At 37.7% G+C, this 18,416-nt stretch overlaps 1 protein-coding gene across 8 annotated transcripts in view; it reads left to right on the plus strand.

The window, feature by feature from the left end:
• Positions 1 to 17,892, plus strand: part of PCNX1 (pecanex 1) — a 163,960-nt gene extending 146,068 nt beyond the window's left edge. For 5 of the 8 annotated variants that reach the window (XM_078448070.2, XM_078448072.2, XM_078448071.2 and 2 more), the window contains 11 exons: positions 894 to 1,147; positions 2,861 to 3,091; positions 3,740 to 3,840; positions 4,616 to 4,766; positions 9,884 to 10,114; positions 10,934 to 11,208; positions 12,829 to 13,034; positions 15,486 to 15,928; positions 16,333 to 16,473; positions 16,683 to 16,719; positions 16,868 to 17,892. In XM_078448070.2, the coding sequence (XP_078304196.2) occupies positions 894 to 1,147; positions 2,861 to 3,091; positions 3,740 to 3,840; positions 4,616 to 4,766; positions 9,884 to 10,114; positions 10,934 to 11,208; positions 12,829 to 13,034; positions 15,486 to 15,928; positions 16,333 to 16,473; positions 16,683 to 16,719; positions 16,868 to 17,154 (2,357 nt within the window). In that variant the 3' untranslated portion in view covers positions 17,155 to 17,892. Of the gene's footprint in view, positions 1 to 893; positions 1,148 to 2,860; positions 3,092 to 3,739; positions 3,841 to 4,615; positions 4,767 to 9,883; positions 10,115 to 10,933; positions 11,209 to 12,828; positions 13,035 to 15,485; positions 15,929 to 16,332; positions 16,474 to 16,682 lie in introns of all 8 variants that reach the window. The other 3 variants (XM_078448073.2, XM_078448077.2, XM_078448074.2) reach the window with 2 other exon arrangements.
• Positions 17,893 to 18,416: the final 524 nt, after the last annotated feature.

Below are 18,416 nucleotides of genomic sequence, written 5' to 3' on the forward strand. Positions count from 1 at the left end.
GAACAAGATAAGATAAAAATTAACATCAGTGTGACAGGTGATATCTTACTGGCACTAGATTGCTGTGGATGTAATTGTGTATTCCAATTTTGTATTTTCCCTTCAGTAACACTAATGCAGGAAATGCCTGTTTGGTATCTTGTATAAAAGAATGTAACTTCAAAGAATTGTTTGCTAGTGCCAAATAATCAGATCTCATAACTAATTAAATTTTATCAGCAGATAAGCTTCAAATGCCAATAATATAACTCTAACAAATTATTGTTGGAATTGGCAGCAGAAAAATTATGTATTTAAGATTAAATTATCATGAACCTTTACAGTTTATATATCCAAATAAGCAGGATGTACATAATATTCCTGCTTGCAGTACGGACATGATACTGATAAACAGAGCTCAGATTCTTTTGAGTTCTGCATGTCTGGCTATATTGTGTGTCCTGTGACTATTTACTTCTAATTCAGTCCTTCCCTTATTGAATTAACTCAAACCTTCATGAGATGTCCCTTTACTCATTGGCCTTCATTTGACATAAATGCTATTGTAAACCCAAATTTGAAAAGTTTGGGATCAGTGAATCAAAATTAAGAAGGTTACTGCGCAAATTTTCAGAACCTTCAGTGCACTAATGCATGTTGTGATTCTTCAGGAAATGAATATATAATATGTCTACTTGCTGGAGCTTCCTGCAGTTTGTTAATGAAGATTCCAGGGCAAATCAGTCACATACTTTCAATTACTATAAAAGGTGTCCTTTTTCTAAATTTCTTGTGTCTTTGAAGCACTTATTTTTCTATTTCATATTTTTTTTTCTCCTTTGTATTCACTCGTGTCTTTCTTTCTCTCTCTCTCTCTCTCTCTCTCTCTCTCTCTCTCTCTCATTCTCTTTAAGGTACTTACTGTCAACAACGGGAAGTAGAGGCCATTACTGAAGGCGTTGAAGAAGATGAAGGATTTTGCTGTTGTGAACCTGGTCATATTCCTCATGTGCTTTCATTTAATGCTGCATTTAGCCAGCGCTGGCTAGCTTGGGAAGTGATAGTCACTAAGTATATTCTGGAGGGGTATAGCATCACTGACAATAGTGCTGCTTCTATGCTTCAAGTCTTTGATCTTCGGAAAGTACTCACCACTTACTATGTCAAGGTAAGGGAATGTGCCTCGTTAGATCTCCTGATAGTTGGAAGTTTTTTTTGGGAAAGACGTATGTATATTTTTTGTACCTGTGCTTTGCTTCTAAGTAGTGATTTAAATTCTCTAGCATCCAGTAAGTCAGTAAAGTATACCTGTAAAGGTCTTGCTGTTTCTTTAGTTGAGCTTACTCCATTTGTTTATTAATAATAATAGCTATTATTTGTAGTTCATGTGTTTTAGGCACCAGGCTAAGGAATATGCATATATACAAATATATGTATCTTACCCAGTTTCCTAAGGGAGTATCACATCTCTGTTTTACAAGTAAACAAAAATCAGATGTTACCCGTCCCAAGTCCTCTAACTAGCAAGTGGAGTTACGGATTTAAAACATAGGCTTGTCTGACTCCTGAGCCCTTGCTGTTGACCACTGCTTTGCACTGCTTTCAATAAACTGAATAAAAGTATTGCAAGATCTGGGAGTTCCCCAAGACCACCCTCACTTGTGACACCAGCTGCAGGGGCCACTCTCAGATTCAGTAATTTGCCAGAAGGACTCACAGAACTCAGCAAGGCCATTATACTCTTGATTAGGATTTATAACGGTGGAAGGATACAGATTAAAATCAGCCATGCAAATAGGCATATAGGGCAGGGTCCAGAAACACCAAGGCATGAGCTTCCAGTTGTCTTCTCCCGGTGTAGTTGTGCACACAATGCCCATTTCTCCCGGCAGCAAATGTGTGACAGTATTCACAGAGTATTGTCAACTAAGGAAGCTTGCTTCAGCCACGGTATATAGAGTTTTTATTGGAGTGCAGTCACTTAAATGTGGCTGACCACCCACACGGCCAGCCTTAGTTTCCAGCTCCTCCAGAGGTCATGGCTCTAAGCCCCAAGTGAACAAAGAGTCTTAATCAGCCAAAGCATTCCAAGGGAGTAGAAGTTATTTCCCAGGACCCAAGGGCAGATACCAAACCTCTCTTTGGGCAAGGCTAGTTCTTTACTACACCGGTATTCTGTTTTTGCTGAAGATTTTACAAGATTACAGCACAGCTATGATTTGGCGGCCTGCAGACAAAGCCAATATTTTCAAGAGGGAAATGTGTGATAAATTTCGGTGACCCATGTCTGGATTTTCCACATCTGTTTTACTTCCTCTATGTATCACCTTATTTGTGCTGATTGGGATGAATGTTAAATCTTATATTTAATGTTTGGTTAAACCCAACCTCAGGGAGATAGATTTTATAGTTTTTACATGCTGTGCGTCTGCATGTGTATATGGGATTTTCCAATTCTGATTCTAAATAGATATATTTCTGTCGCTTTATTATTATAATTCTATAACTTGACCTAGTATCACAAGCTGATTTAATAACTTTCTATGAGCAATTTCTCAAATCCATCACAGTAAAGTTTTTCTGCCTCTCTTAAAATACCCTAAACTCAAAAGTTCTAAAATCAATAGAATTATTTTGAATTTGCCTTGCTGAATTTATGGTTGTGATTTTTAAAGTATTAAATTAACTGTTCATCCAGAAAGACCTGAGGTACATTTTTTACAGCATTCCTAAAATGTATTCTTACAGTATTGAGCTAGAATAAAATATTAAGTTATACAATCAGTATAAACTGTTGGCATTTATTTAGTGAGAAATTGGAGTTAATCCAAATTATAATTTAACCTGGATTTTTTTTTTTTTTAAATCTTTTCCCCATTAGGGTATCATTTATTATGTTACAACTTCTTCTAAGCTAGAGGAGTGGCTAGCTAATGAGACAATGCAGGAGGGACTGCGTTTGTGTGCAGATCGAAATTATGTTGATGTAGACCCAACATTTAATCCAAACATTGATGAAGACTATGACCATCGACTAGCTGGCATATCCAGGGAGAGTTTCTGTGTGATTTACCTCAACTGGATAGAGTATTGCTCTTCCCGAAGAGCAAAGGTAGAGGTTATTTCATTTATAACTGTTTGAGCCTATTTTTTCAGAGATGGAAAGACTATCCCTGTTTGTTATTATGAGGTCAGTTTTTCCAGATCTTCCTCTTCCTGATCATCTGAGTAAGAGAATCTGCAGTTGTTAAAAAAAAAACAAACAAACAAACAAAAAAAAACAACTCAGAGGTTGAGGGGAAGCAATATTCTCCAGATAGCAATTTGATTTTCTTTACTATAGTTATAGTCACTGGGAGGGTAATACAGCCGTCACTAATAGCCAGCTTATGTCCAGAAATAACTAATTAATAGATAGAATATTGTATTTTCAGGAGAGGACGTTATCAGTAATGGTGTATACCAGTAAATACTTTGAGATGTTTTGCTAAGGTCCTTATACTTTATAAAACAGCCAGTTTTTTAAGTTTGTTCTGCTATTATAAAGTATTCTATTTTACTTAAAGGTTTCAAAGAGCCTCCTCATACATATTGATACTTCATTTTATACTGATTTGCTAAGCTTCTTCTCATTAGAACTATTTGAAGACATGGAAATTGTATGCTAGTTGAGTTCTTCATTCTGATTTGTTAAATATCTTCTGATTTGTTAAAATACCTTTATACCTTTCTGATAACTAATGTTCTTTGTTTTTTAAAGCCACTGGATGTAGACAAAGATTCATCCCTGGTGACTCTTTGTTATGGACTTTGTGTTCTGGGACGGAGAGCTTTGGGGACTGCATCCCACCATATGTCCAGGCAAGGAAGGCATTTCTGTTTTCAGGAAAAGAGTAGGGGGAGTTATATAACATAAATCTGAAAAATCTGAAATAGCTTTTCAGAATGCTTATTCTATGCTAATTTATTGCAAAAGTCTCTTCTGATACTGGTTTTTTATAGATCTTTGAACATAGTTGAGTTCTCTCAAGTGGTTAATAGCTGGCTTTTAAAATTCACACGTGTGGGTAACTACTGGTAACAAAAATTTAATGGAGTTAAGTCATTTTTAATAATCACCCCATAAAGTTTATTGGTCTCCCCCTGTTTTATATCTGTTTTTCTAATGATTTACCTCTTTTTATTTTTCCATATATCCATGTAGTTTTTGTCCAGAGCATTTATGCTTTTAATATGGCTAATCTAGTACATTAGATTTAGGGAGTATAAATATAAACTGAATTTCTTGACATACGCATCTTAATGAATTAGAATTAAGAAATATTACCTGGTTTAGATTCTTTTGTGATTACTATATGTTTTCCAATAGGCCCTCCTTAAGTTTTTGTAGCTTATATACTCTTCGTTGTTGATTTTCATGGACTCACTGTTATAGTGGTTACTAAACAAGGATCCCAGCTCAAACAGGCCTATATCCCTTGTGATTCTGATTGAGGGGTTCTGGCATTAGTACAGTCTTTGGAATCTGTATTTGCAAAACACTCCCAGATGATTCTGATGTACAACCACATGTAAGAATCAGTGTGATGGAAGATCTTTGTCAAAATGTGTAAACTTTTATCTCCAATCCTAACAGTAATTTAGAGTCATTCCTCTATGGACTGCATGCCCTATTTAAGGGAGATTTCCGTATTTCTTCAATTCGAGATGAATGGATCTTTGCTGACATGGAATTACTAAGGAAAGTAGTAGTCCCGGGGATCCGCATGTCCATTAAACTTCATCAGGTAAGAAAAGGAAAACTATAATGTATTACTGGTGTTTAATGGTGCTTGTTCACTTCCAAATTATGTTCCTGGGGAACTTTTGAGAAACATTTCATTCGAAAAACAGAAAAACATGATTTATGGCAAGATATTAAATCTTAGAAGCCTGAACGTATGTTTCTAAGAGTAAATTTGAATATTAATATTAAAGAGTAAATGATCTGGGCACGAACTTGAGGCAAACTGTAAGCAGTGACAAACTGGAAATAAAGGTCCCTCACCCTTAGAATTCTTGTTTTGACCTTACATTTCACATGTGATTCAAGCCTCTTCCGTAGCTGAATGTTAGCCAACTCCCAGTGCAGTGGAGTAGCATTTCGGCAGAGTTGTAAGTGCTGCTATTACTGAACTCTGTGTTTAGTGTAGCAAGTTATATAGAACGATAGATGGTCAGGACAGATTTAGCCTTAGTTAAATAATCCTAATAGGGTAATAAAAATTAAAATGTAACCCCCAAATACGTTTCCAAAGCCCTGGATCATTTCAAGACTGTATTATGAAATTAAGAACTGGTGCTTGCTGCCCTAATCATTCCACTTGACAATAGTCATCAGATCTGGTGACAAAGACTGCCTGATAAGCCTCATTAAAATGCATCTTTTATACTCAAATCTGTTTGAATATTTTTCCCCCCACATAACGGGTGAATTACTCTGCAAGTGATATTACTATAATCTAAGACTGCTGGAATAAAGTCAATGTCCCATATTATTTAGGAGATTACTGATCAGGGATATATTATTTGAAAGTCTCTGTTGAAAATGGAATAGTATTTTGAGGATCATGGAGAAAATGTACATTTGGGAACAAAGAGTTGTCTTTGTTCTTCAGACTGGCTTTCTGGTTTTGAGACAATTCAGTGTCTTTAAAAAGAAAAAAATAATGACTTTAGGTTAAAGTGTTTTTAAAACTTCAGAATTTCTCAAAAGGCACTGGTTAATACATCTGCTCTGTAAGAAATACTCTTTTACATAACATGATTATCTAACAACTCCAAATAGAGAGATCGTCAGTTAATTCTAAAAGTTATGACAAGTATTTTATCTCCATTTGTCAGAGAAGAAACTGAGGCACAGGGTATCTGTATTTTCTGATACCATAGGTCTTTGCCCCCATCTCTCCCTACAGGTGCTCTTACCTGTTGCTGCCACGTTCATTTCCTTACATGTTCCTTTGGCGGTGGCATTATTGCCTGTGACAGTGTTTCTCTACCTTACATGATGGCCCAACACAGTTGGGTAAACTCACTCTCATTAGCCGTGACTGACAACAACAGTGACAAGCAGGGGGTAAGGGGTTGGAATCAGGAACCCAGGAGCCACGGAAGGCTGGTGAGGGGAAGGTAGGGAACACAAGTGCCCCTGGAGAAATTCCATAATTCTGACACACCTTTGAGAAGGCTGAAGTGGACCCATTCAGTGGTAAGAAACAACCATTTATAAGCATCATTTTGAGACAGAATTTGGGTTGCCCATGAGGGACTCTCAGGCCAAGAAAAGATAGATCTGTAAATAGGTAATCTCCAAGGTTTGTATGTTGTATACTCCTGAAAACTCCCAAAAGCAAAAAATGGGCAATGTTAAGCGAACAATATTAAAAGAGAGGATATGCATACACATTCCATAGAACCCAGAAATAATTACCTAAGAGAATGAAAGTTTATGTCTGTACAAAGAACACACATGTGTGCATTGGAGTCTTAATTGTAATTGCCTCAAACTGGAAACAACTCAACTGTCCATCAACAGACGAACAAACTATGGTATATCTACATGATAGAATATTACCTAGCAATAAAAAGGAATGGACTACTGTTAGACTCCACAACATGAATGAATCTCAAACATTATGCAGAGTAGAAGCCAGACATAAAAAGAGTACATATTGTATAATTTTATTTATATAAAATCTAAAGCCAAACTAGTCTGTAGCCACAGAGAGCAGATTAGTGGTCCCTTGGGATGTGGAGATTGATTGAATGCCAAAAGACAGGAAGGAGTGTTTGGGAATGAGGGAGAACTTTTATATCTAGAATGTAGCAGTGATTACATCGGTGTGCATATTTGTCAAAATGCTTCTAACTGCATGGTTAAAATGGTATTGTTTGTTACATGTAACTTTTACTTCAAACTTAAAAAAAGGGTTTTTTTCCCAGAAAGCTAGAAATATAAAGTTTCTCTTAACCCTTGCCTCTCAATCTTTGCTAATGTGTGTTTAGTACTTTGTAGGTGTGTTTAATTTATGCTTTTTCCTTTACAGTTCTTTTTTGATTTTTTAATTCTCCAATCTAGTGTATTATGTTTTTACTTTATAAATTAAAATTTATAATCTGTGTAGTATTTATAATTTTACACTGTTGTACAGCATATTAGTGCTCTTATATACATGATGTCTCCACAACCCAGAAAATTATCATTATTGTTACTATTTTTTAGTAAACTGGGGGGGAAACCCATTTATTTATTTAATTTTTGAGAGACAGAGACAGAAGGTGAGTGGGGGAGGGGCAGAGAGAGAGAGGAAGGTACAGAATCTGAAACAGGCTCCAGGCTCTGAGCTGTCAGCACAGAGCCCCACACAGGGCTCGAACAACCGTGAGATCACCACCTGAGCCGAAGTCTGATCCTTAACTGACTGAGCTACCCAGGCGCCCCAACCCAGAAAATCATTTAAATCCCAATTTGGTAGGTGAAGACTAAGAACTCAGAGAAATTAAGCAAATTGCCTTTTTTATGTGTTCTCTTGTTCATGTGTTTTCTTCTCTATTTAATCATTTTGTAAAACACTTTACCTCCTTATTTTACCATTTTCATTAGTCTCAACATCCAGTTTGGCTTATAAGTGACATGATGAAAATCTTACAGTCAGTCTGTGATTGAGGACAAAGATGTTTTGTTTTGAGAGTGTGTGCGTGAGAGAAAGCAGGGGAGGAGCAGAAGGAGAAAGAGAAAGAATCTTCAGCAGGCTCCCTGCTCAGCAGAGAGCCTGACATGGGGATCAGTCTCACAACCCTGAGATTATGACCTGGGCCAAAATCAAGAGTCAGATGTTCAACTGACCGAGGCACCCAGGTGCCCCATATTTCTTATTTGTCTTTACATCATCATTGCTTAGCACAATGCTTGGCCGCCAATGAATGCTAAATGAATCAGTTTCATTATCTTCAAAAAATATATCTTGTGCATTGGCTTATAACTTCTCAAGTGTATTTTTAAAACGCCTTTGAAAAACTTTTGCCAGAACTGGGAACATTTGCTCTTTTTATTTGAAACATAATGAAAAAGATCACCCAAGAGTATCTTCCCATCACCCCATACCATTGTACAGCCCTTCCAAGAAGCAGCTACTGCCAATAATTTGATGTATATCTTTTCTGATTTCCCTAAGTTCATAGACATTTCCATCTATATGTATAAATATTTGCCTTTTTAAAAATATAATTGTGCTACATAAAATGATCTGTGGCATATGCTTTCCCCCCTATTTAATATAACATGGATGGGGTATCTGGGTGGCTCATTTGGTTAAGTGTCCAACTCTTGATTTTGGCTCAGGTCATGATCTCACAATTCGTAAGATCAAAGCCTGTATTGGGCTCTGTGCAGACATCAAGGAGCCTGCTGAGGATATTCATTCTCTCTCTCTCTCTCTCTCTCTCTCTCTCTCTCTCTCTCTCTGCCCCTCCCCTGCTCAGTGCACATATGTGTGTGCTATTTCTCTCTCAAAATAAATAAACTTAAAAAATACATATAACATGAATAGCCAGCACATACAGAGGCACATCACATTTTTAATGGCTCTGTAGTATTTCAGGGTATGATTTTTAACTACAGTTTACTTAGCAATTTCTGTATTCATGGACATTCTGCTTGTTTCAAATACTTTGCCTCCAAAGCAATATTCATTCAGCCCAATGAGAAGAAATATTTGAACAAGATTAAACATACTCCATTTTGACATGCCTAATATTTTCCAACTTTGTCCATTTTATTAAGAATATAATTATTCCCTATGTCTGCACTTTTATTTTCCATTCAAAAATTATACCAACACTACCATACAAAGGAACTGTTCCTTCCCTAGAGGAACTATTAGCTACAAGAGAGTGCATTATATGATATCTGGTTATCTGCTGATATGAGAAAGTGAGCTTAATATTTAAAGGAAAGGTTAGGAGGGTTGGTGTACAGAGGTATTGTTAATTTGTAAACGTGGCTTGGGTCACGTTCTCTAGAAACAGAGTCAGAGTCCAGGACTCCTATGCAAGAGATTGACAGGGTGCCCTCCAGGGAATTTGTAAGGAAGGGAGAGAAGCAAGGAAGAAGCTAAACAAAAGTTGTATTTCAGCTGAATTCTAGCTTCCGCTGAATTCTAGAGTGAGTTCTGGAGTGTCAGTGTCACCAAGAGTTACATTAGAGGGAACTTTTATGTATATTAGAGTTGTATGTAAGAGGGAATTTTTATGTAGTTTAGCCTTCCTTAACTGATACCAGTGAGACAGTTCTTGAACAGAAAAAAATTATATGTGAATGAAGACATGTAAAACCCAACATGAAGAGAAAAAGAAAATACATAAAAATGGGAAAAGTATTTATTTATTTAAAACTTAGAGGATAGGGTTGGATTGAAGAATTTACAAAAGTAGTACAGCAGTAATGAGCTAATCCCTAGTCTGATTGAATTTAAGAATCTCTGATTTATCTCTAATAATAACAATATGTATGGATATGAAACATTCATATTAAACCAGTTTTTAATAATTTTCATTTAGTAACTGAGTAGTAACTATAGAAGCTTTTATCAGTACACTGGAAGTCCTTCACTTCCTATAAACCATATTTTGGGGGCACTTGGATTGCTTAGTTAAGCATCCAACTTCGTCTCAGGTCATGATCTCACAGTTCATGAGTTTGAGCCCCACATGGGGCTCTGCACTGACTGTGGAGTCTGCGTGGGATTCTCTGTCTCTGTCTCTCTCTCTCTCTCTCTCTCTCTCTCTCTCTGCCCTGTTAGTGCTCTGTCTCTCTCTCAAAATAAATAAACTTTAAAAAAAAACCACATTTTTAATTTCTGTTTAGGATCATTTCACTTCTCCAGATGAGTATGATGACCCTACTGTGCTCTATGAAGCCATTGTGTCTCATGAAAAGAACCTCGTAATAGCTCATGAAGGGGACCCTGCGTGGCGGAGCGCGGTTCTTGCCAATTCTCCCTCCCTGCTTGCTCTGCGGCATGTCATGGATGATGGCACCAATGAATATAAGATCATAATGCTGAATAGACGATACCTGAGCTTCAGAGTCATTAAGGTAAGTTTTTGAGGTGTTTGTGTCTGAAAAAAGAAGAAAGGAACTTACATAACCTTGTCCTAACTTTAAAAAGTCATTGAAACTCTTTTTATAGACAAAAAAAATGACCATACTACATTAGCATTATTTATGAGCACTTAATTTGATTTATTTTAATGTAATTTATTCTGTCCTCTGAAATTTTCTCAAGTATGATAGAGTCTTATAATGTTTGCTTATTTTCTTTCTGTGGCAGTCTTATCTATTATATATGCTATCTCTTCTTAGAATATCAGCATCTCTTCTTAGAATATCAGCACCATATTGCTAATCTGATTCCTAGGTTGCAAAATAATACCATAGTTTGTACTTTTCACTGTTTTTTGTTTATTTTTTGATTTTTTAAACATCTCATGGCTTTAGGTAGCTTAATTTCTGAGATTTTATTTTAATAGTTTATAACGATTTGCTTTTTATCTACTTCATTTAACCAACCTGCAAAGTCACAAACATCCTTTTAACTCTAAATATTTGTTACTGCTCATTTCTATCAAAAATATCTTATTACCCCGATTGCAAAATGCAACACTTTATCAATTTGGTAAACTTGGTATTTTTGTAAGGCAGACCAGGGAAGAGAGTACCATGGCTGCTTATTATTTAACAGCCTACGAATGACAATGGAAAATTGAAGAGCTCCTATTCAAATGTGACGTACTTGTATTTCTTGCTTTTCACTGTTATCATAGGTCTTTTGTATCTCTCCCATTTATACTCTTCTGTTTATATGAGTTTCATTCTTGGCCCCTTAACCTAATTCCCATGTGTTCTGGTTTTCAGGTTAATAAGGAATGTGTCCGAGGTCTTTGGGCAGGACAACAGCAAGAGCTTGTGTTTCTACGTAACCGTAATCCAGAGAGAGGGAGCATCCAGAATGCAAAACAAGCTCTGAGAAACATGATAAACTCATCTTGTGATCAACCTATTGGCTACCCAATCTTTGTCTCCCCCCTGACAACTTCTTACTCTGACAGCCACGAACAGCTTAAAGAAATCCTTGGGGGACCTATAAGCTTGGGCAATATCAGAAACTTCATAGTGTCAACCTGGCACAGGTGAGCCATGGGGTTGCATATTTCAGTGATGGTGTGTCCTGACCATCTTCATCCAAGCAGTTTTCATGAGCATCACCTGGAAAGCTTCTAGAAAAAATACAGATGCCATGACACAATCTAAACCTATTCTGTCAGGAACTTCGGGAAGTAGTCTATTTCAAACTCTTATTCAGTACATCAAATGTACAACTCTGGTCAATAACCACTGCTCCAGGGGCACCTGGGTGGCTTAGTCAGTTGAGTGTCTGACTCCTGATTTTGGCTCAGGTCATGATCTCCTTGTTCATGGGATTGAGCCCCACATCAGGTTCTGTGCCTGCTTGAGATTCTCTCCCTGGTGCTCTGCTCTTTCTTTGCTCGTGCTCTCTCTCTCTCAAAATAAATAAATTAAAAAAAAAAAAAGAACCATTCCTCCAGCATTTGGTAGAATCTTGAATAGTTCCCTTTTCTTTAGCTTTTCTTACTCTATATTGCAGCATAGTGCCACTATTAGGATGTGTGAGCCAACAAACGGCAAATTAGAGAAAAACGTAGGAAACCTGAACAAGCTGATTACTTTTGTTTTATTCCATTCTAGCAGTAGGGGGCGCACACTGTATTTGCTGAAACTCCTGCTTGTGCGATGCGGAGATACTACTGCCATTTTAACAATCCAGTCATCACTCAGATCTCGAATCTGTGGTGTCTTCAAGTGTGCACATGAATTTTTTCTCTTCCTTTGTCTAGTAAATTATGGTGTTTTGTATAGGAACATCATAGTTTGGTGTCTGGTGAAGAAAAGTCACGGAGTATCTTCAATTTCTTACAAGCTTTTGTTCAGATCGTTAAATAACAGAACTTAAAAACAGGATGTGGAATTGGGGTGGCAAACTCTCAAATAGACATCTTCTTCTAGGCATATTCAGAAAAAAAAAAAGTTTCACCATTTTAATACAAGAAAGAAGAAATAAACCAGAGTGGCGTTCGAAGAAATTTCTTTCCAAAATTATCCGTTGTGCTGGAATTGCCTTGAAGAGGTTGAGTTCTCTTCCCCCGAGAGAAATGGTATAGAGATTAGAGTGCCTAACTGCCCTGGTTTGCCCAGCACTGAGAGGTCTCCTGGGAAGCAAGACGTTCAGTGCCAGACTGAGAAAATTAATTGTAGGCTATCCAGGATAGTTGGTCACCCCACATTAAAAAGGCAGGGGCGAGGCAGTGATTACAGCAGTGCTCATCCAAGTGTGCTACAGCAGAGATGAGGTCTTCCGGGGTGCACACTTCAGAGGCGCTGAACAGACACTGCCAAGAATTCTGTTTCCATCTGTAATCTTAATGGTGCAGTTTCGTTATGTGCAGTTTATTATGGTTCAGGAAAGAAGGCAAGATCAGAAAAGATGATAGAGTATATAAAAGTGAAGGTAGATTGGGAAGAATTGAGGCAGTGAGTATAACGGGGATAGTTCTTAGGCCATCCTTTGAAAACATAACTGACCTTTTTTTGTTTCTCATACTGACTATGCTGTAAAGACTGAAAGGTGAATGTTAGTAGCATTAAACATTCTGAATAGCTAGAAATAGAATAAAACCCCTATCTTGAGGTGATTGTGGGATAATGCTGCTTACTTTGGTGTTTGTTCCCAGGTTAAGGAAAGGGTGTGGGGCTGGCTGTAACAGTGGTGGCAATATTGAAGATTCCGACACTGGAGGTGGAATTTCCTGCACTAGTAACAATGCAACAAGTGCCAGTGACCCCCATAGCAATGTGTCCCAGGGAAGCACTGCAAATCCAGGGCAAGGGTCGGGAGCAGGACCCCATCCACCTGTCACATCTTATCCTCCAACACTAGGTAATGTGAAAACAAACTTATGTGTCTAAGCCTCTTAGCTCTGGGGCTCAGTTAGTATGCATGTCTAAAGAGAATTCTAGATTACCTACTTGGAAATATGTAAAAAATATTTTGTTTGATTCCTGGTTGGATGTTATCCTATTTATATTTATCCCTTTATATATATGTAAAATTTGAAATGTCATGTCTTTGAAAGTATAATTTTTAAAGGCTAATAATAATCTAGTTTATAATGTGATTAACTTCTCTTTCATTGGTCAATGATTTGGTTTCTTCGAATGTTACAAATAAACTTTGTGACTGCTGTTTTCTTGGGCTAGAGACTTTAAAAATGCAATCACTAAATCAAAGTTTATGGGAATATTTAAGATTCATGACACATAAGGCCAAAAGTCTTTCCAGGAAGGTTTTGTTTTTGTTTTTGTTTTTTTAACCAGTTGGTACTCTCACCAGTTATACAAAGGAATGCCCATCCTGTAAACTTTGACCCGGAGTATTATCGGTTCCCTGCTTGCTCAGAAGAACAGGAGAAGGGGTGGTCTTTAATTTCATTGTTTTAATTTGCATTGCTCTGATACCCAAGATTGAAAGGTTTTAAACTGAGTTTATCACCTGTTTCTCTCTTTGAAGTACCTGTTAAATCTCTTGCCCATTTTTCTATTTGGTCTTTTTATTTTATTTGTATATTCTGTATTCAAGTTCTTTGTCAGTTTTCTGTACTACAAATGTCTTTTCCCATTCTATCCCTTGACTTTCGATTCTCTTTCTGTGAAGAGTGCCTCCCCTTCTTTTATATATATATATGCATATATAATTATTAATTATATATTATATAAATATATTGTATAAATTAATTTATATGTGATTATTATTATATATTATGTTATATAAATATATATATAATTAATTTTCTAAGTTTATTTATTTTGAGAGACAGAATCCCGGGCAGGCTCCATGCTGTCAGCACTGAGCCCAATGCAGGGCTCGAACTCAAGAACTGTGAGATCATGACCTGAGCCGAAACCAAGAGTCAGATGCTTAACCCGCTGAGCCACCCAGGCACCCCGAGTAGCTTCTCTTTTGACAAGAAGTTCTTGGTTTTAGTGTGGAGCAATTTGCTGATCTTTTCCTTTCTGATTAGTACTTTTTGTATCCTACTTAAGAAATTTTTTCCTATCCCAAGGCACTGATGGTATTTTTTTTTTTTTTTTTTTTACTAATTTTCCTTTTACATGATATCTGCAATCCACATGGTATGCAGTAGGAATCAGATTTAATCTGTTTTCATATGGCTGATTGGTTGATTCAGTGCTGTCTACTCCCCCCCCCCCCCCGCTGCTTTCTATGAACGAGATGAAGTCTTAAGACATTTACTTATGTTAAAAAAAAAATCCAATAGCATTGTAATCAAGACTAAATAGGTATATTATCAACATCTTGTGGTTCTTTTTTAACTTCTGAGTGAAAAGTTAAAACTTTCAGTATGCTTTTTTACATGCTCTTTGATCAGCTCTTTGTGTTTTCAGATAGAAAGTACATGGAGGAATTTTTTCATTAGAGTTAAAACTTACTTTCTAATTCTCACATTACTGTTAGGAGTCAGGAAAAAGACAAACCTGAGGAATTCTATCAAGCAATTTGAAAAAGGACACAGAAGAACCTGCGATTCAGTATCACTGATAATTCATGTATAGTAGCAAGCCTGTAATGGATACGAAGATTGCAATGTGGTATCATCATCTCTCTATAGACCGTGTAGTGTGTCATTGGAATGGATTGAAAGGCCACTAATTCTAGACCTTGAGAAATAGTTATGGATCTTGCCACATGAATCCTTAGTAAATATTTCTCGTCGTCTCATTTCCATGAGATACTTAATTTCTGAAGTATTAAGGAGTTATTCTTGTTATTCTGAAATATTTCTGTGGAAGATATTTTAGGATTTATCCCAGCATTAAATCCAGATATTTGCTGAAATTATTTGTGTCTTTCTTTTACTCCAGAATTTTAATTTTTAAAAAGCTTTAGCAAATTGGGTAGCAATTTGGGCAAATTGGGCAGCAAACTGACTGAATGGCTCAGTCAGTTAAGTGACTGACTCTTGATCTTGGCTCAGGTCATGATCTTACAGTTTGTGATCTGCATTGACAGTGTGGACCCTACTTGGGATTCTCTCTCTCTCTCCCTCCCTCCCCCATTCACTCTCAAATAAATAAACTTTAAAAAAGAATTGACAAGCTTTAGCAAATTAAAATGATATTCTCAAAACCACCCAAGAAAACCGATCTCAAATATTTATTTTTGATAACTTAAAAAGTTTTGAATATAAGCGTTAAATTCAGTACATTGAAGTCATTTTGCTTAAGGGAAGAAGATTTAGGGAAAAAAAAGAAAAGAACCGTGTTTGAATCACGCCATCTGGAACAAGTGCTGTTGTTTCTCCCTCGCTAGGCACTAGCCACAGCTCCCACTCTGTCCAGTCAAGCCTGGTCAGACAGTCCCCTGCTCGGGCCTCAGTGGCCAGCCAGTCGTCTTACTGCTACAGCAGCCGGCACTCGTCTCTCCGGATGTCCACCACGGGGTTCGTGCCCTGTCGGCGCTCTTCCACCAGTCAGATATCGCTCCGGAACTTGCCGTCCTCCATCCAGTCCCGCCTCTCCATGGTGAACCAGATGGAGCCCTCCGGTCAGAGCGGCGTGGGCTGTGTGCAGCATGGCCTCCCCTCTTCCAGCAGCTCCAGCCAGAGCATCCCGGCCTGCAAACATCACACTCTCGTGGGCTTTCTTGGGACAGAGGGAGGTCAGAGCAGTGCCGCCGACGCCCAGCCGGGCAACCCCTTAAGTCCTGCCAATAATTCACACGCCAAAAGGGGGGAAGTGATTTACAGAGTCCAAGTGAGTAAGCCCACAGTTCTGGCACTGTCTCACCTGTTTGTTTATTTCTCGTTTGTCGAGTGGAGGATGCTGGTGAAAACATACCTCATATTACTTAGTCTGAAGACTAGGACGTTTTTGAATGTTGAAAAAAGTTTCTGCCAGCCTGAAAACTGGAGGCAAGTAGTTTCTCAGTGGCGATTGTTGTTCCGCACTCAGCTGTTGTCACGTGGCCCTGGCAGTAAGGTCTGCTGTAGGCTAAAAGGAATTCAGGAGGTGGCCTTTCGGATTGTTTTTTGTCCAGTTATAGGCCATGGAGAACTTGAGACTTAGTCTGGGAAAGAGATTTTACTTGAGATTATATAATCTGTCATCATCAAGAAAAAAATTGAATTAGAAATGACCCATGTTTATTTACAATACAGATCGTGGATCCCAGTCAAGTTCTGGATGGGATCAACCTATCAAAAAGGAAAGAGCTGCAGTGGCCTGATGAGGGTGTCCGGTTAAAAGCTGGGAGAAACAGCTGGAAAGACTGGAGTCCTCAGGAGGGCATGGAAGGCCATGTGAGTTCTCTTACGAAGCTGACCCCTGCTCTCACTTTTTGTGTAGCCTGACCGACTTGTGTGCACGTTTTTAGCTAATTGATGCTCATGCTTTTTTAAATGCACCTTTTGCTGAATTATCAAACAGAATGACTATCTCTAATTTTAAGTGAAGTTTGCAAATACATCCGAGGTCCCTGCCACTAATTTATTTTATTCTGAATCATTAGGTGATTCACCGATGGGTGCCTTGCAGCAGAGATCCAGGTACTAGATCCCACATCGACAAGACAGTACTTCTGGTCCAGATTGATGATAAATATGTGACTGTAATTGAAACCGGGGTACTAGAACTTGGGGCTGAAGTGTGAGCCAGTGTTTTATAACTACATTTCTCTTCCCTCTCCATTCCGAGACGTTGGAAAAAGAGAGGAGAGCGCAGAAGACGCCTGCAGGTTTTCCTCTGCTCCTGTGTGGGAGATACTTGGATGTAGAGTGGGCTCGGCCAAGCGCCTCTCCTTCGCCCTTCACCCTGACTCCTGTCACTGTCTCCATCCCCAAATAAAGCTGAACTATTTTTTTAAGTTAGCTGCCGACAAAACATTTTGCATGAAGGATAAAGTTCTGTTAAATTACATCCTTACAAAAATTTTTTTCCTATGCATTGCCTATGCTTTAAATCAACAAACTCTTCATTTCTAAACTACGATCTCATATTTTTCTAATTTCTTTGCCAAAAATAATTGCCATGTTTTGTCATAGAACATGAAATCCATTTACCTTGATTTTTAAAAACAGACCAGTGTAGAAACCTTCACTTTGACGTTTAGCAGTATGAAAGTTTCATGTACAGTGAAAGAGACTATGAACAGACATAGATTTATCTTATTCCTTGAGCGCTAAAAACTTTAATGAGAAAACTGCACTAATTTTTTACAACAATGCACTAAAGTCTGAGATTTCTCAGAACATTTATTTATATATAAAAATAAAATACCATTATTTAAATTGCCTTTGGGATTAACCCCTGCCCTTTCCTTAAACGTACATAGCAGGAACTGTGCTGCTCATTTTTTTGTCAGTAACCTATACTCCATGCCAGTACATTGGGTATTTTCTCTAAAATGAACGTTAAGGGTCAAGAGATACATAGCTTCATCGTTGGAGATAGCGGTCAGTGCGTCGGTCCTGTGAACACCACTGCCAGCTCCTGTGTCCACACATCGGAGGCGCTCCAGCACCGGTGTGCCCCAGCTCCTCTTGGGGCAAGCTCTGCTGGGGTCAGTTCTGGGAAGCAAATACTTTTATTTTTCAAAGAAGAAGATGAGCATCCAGGAACTTAAAAAAAGGATCGATTGCTTTTCTATTCAGAGTCATTAGCTCTTGAAGTTACTTACATGCAGTTCAGTTAATCAAGTAAAATTTTTTCAAACGAAATTATCCAGATGGTGCAGTTCTTGTTATGTCCCTCTTCAATAACCTCGCCTCTTATTTTGCTCCTCTCTTCTTTTTCTATTACTTGAATTTTATTTCCTGTAATTTATAGTGTGTAGGTGTAATTTGAAATATTTATAACTGTGAAATTGACTTAATATGTTGTCTCATAACTTAAATTTTATTGGTTTTTTTTTTTTTTTTAAATATGCGTGTATTCAGGGAAATATATAATTCAGATTTACAATTGGGCTAGGTGGAAACTGTGGTTTAGATTTAATTTTCAACTTCCGGCATTTTTTAAATCCTTCCGAAAACTTTCCCCTTTTGTGTGAAACTCCAAAGAATATATATACATCTCCTGAGCATTTAGGAGCAGCCATCTTTCCACCCCACTGCAAACGGGAAGTAGAAAGCAGGTGTGAAGTTAATCTTCAATGTGTATTTTATTTAGTCTGATACATCCAGAGTGTTACTCTTTCCCCATGTGGCGCTAGCCACATTTCAGGTACTCACCGGCCACATGTGCC

Source organism: Panthera onca, chromosome B3 (assembly GCF_046562875.1).
Source record: "Panthera onca isolate mPanOnc1 chromosome B3, mPanOnc1 haplotype 2, whole genome shotgun sequence".
Taxonomy (NCBI): Eukaryota; Metazoa; Chordata; class Mammalia; order Carnivora; family Felidae; genus Panthera; species Panthera onca.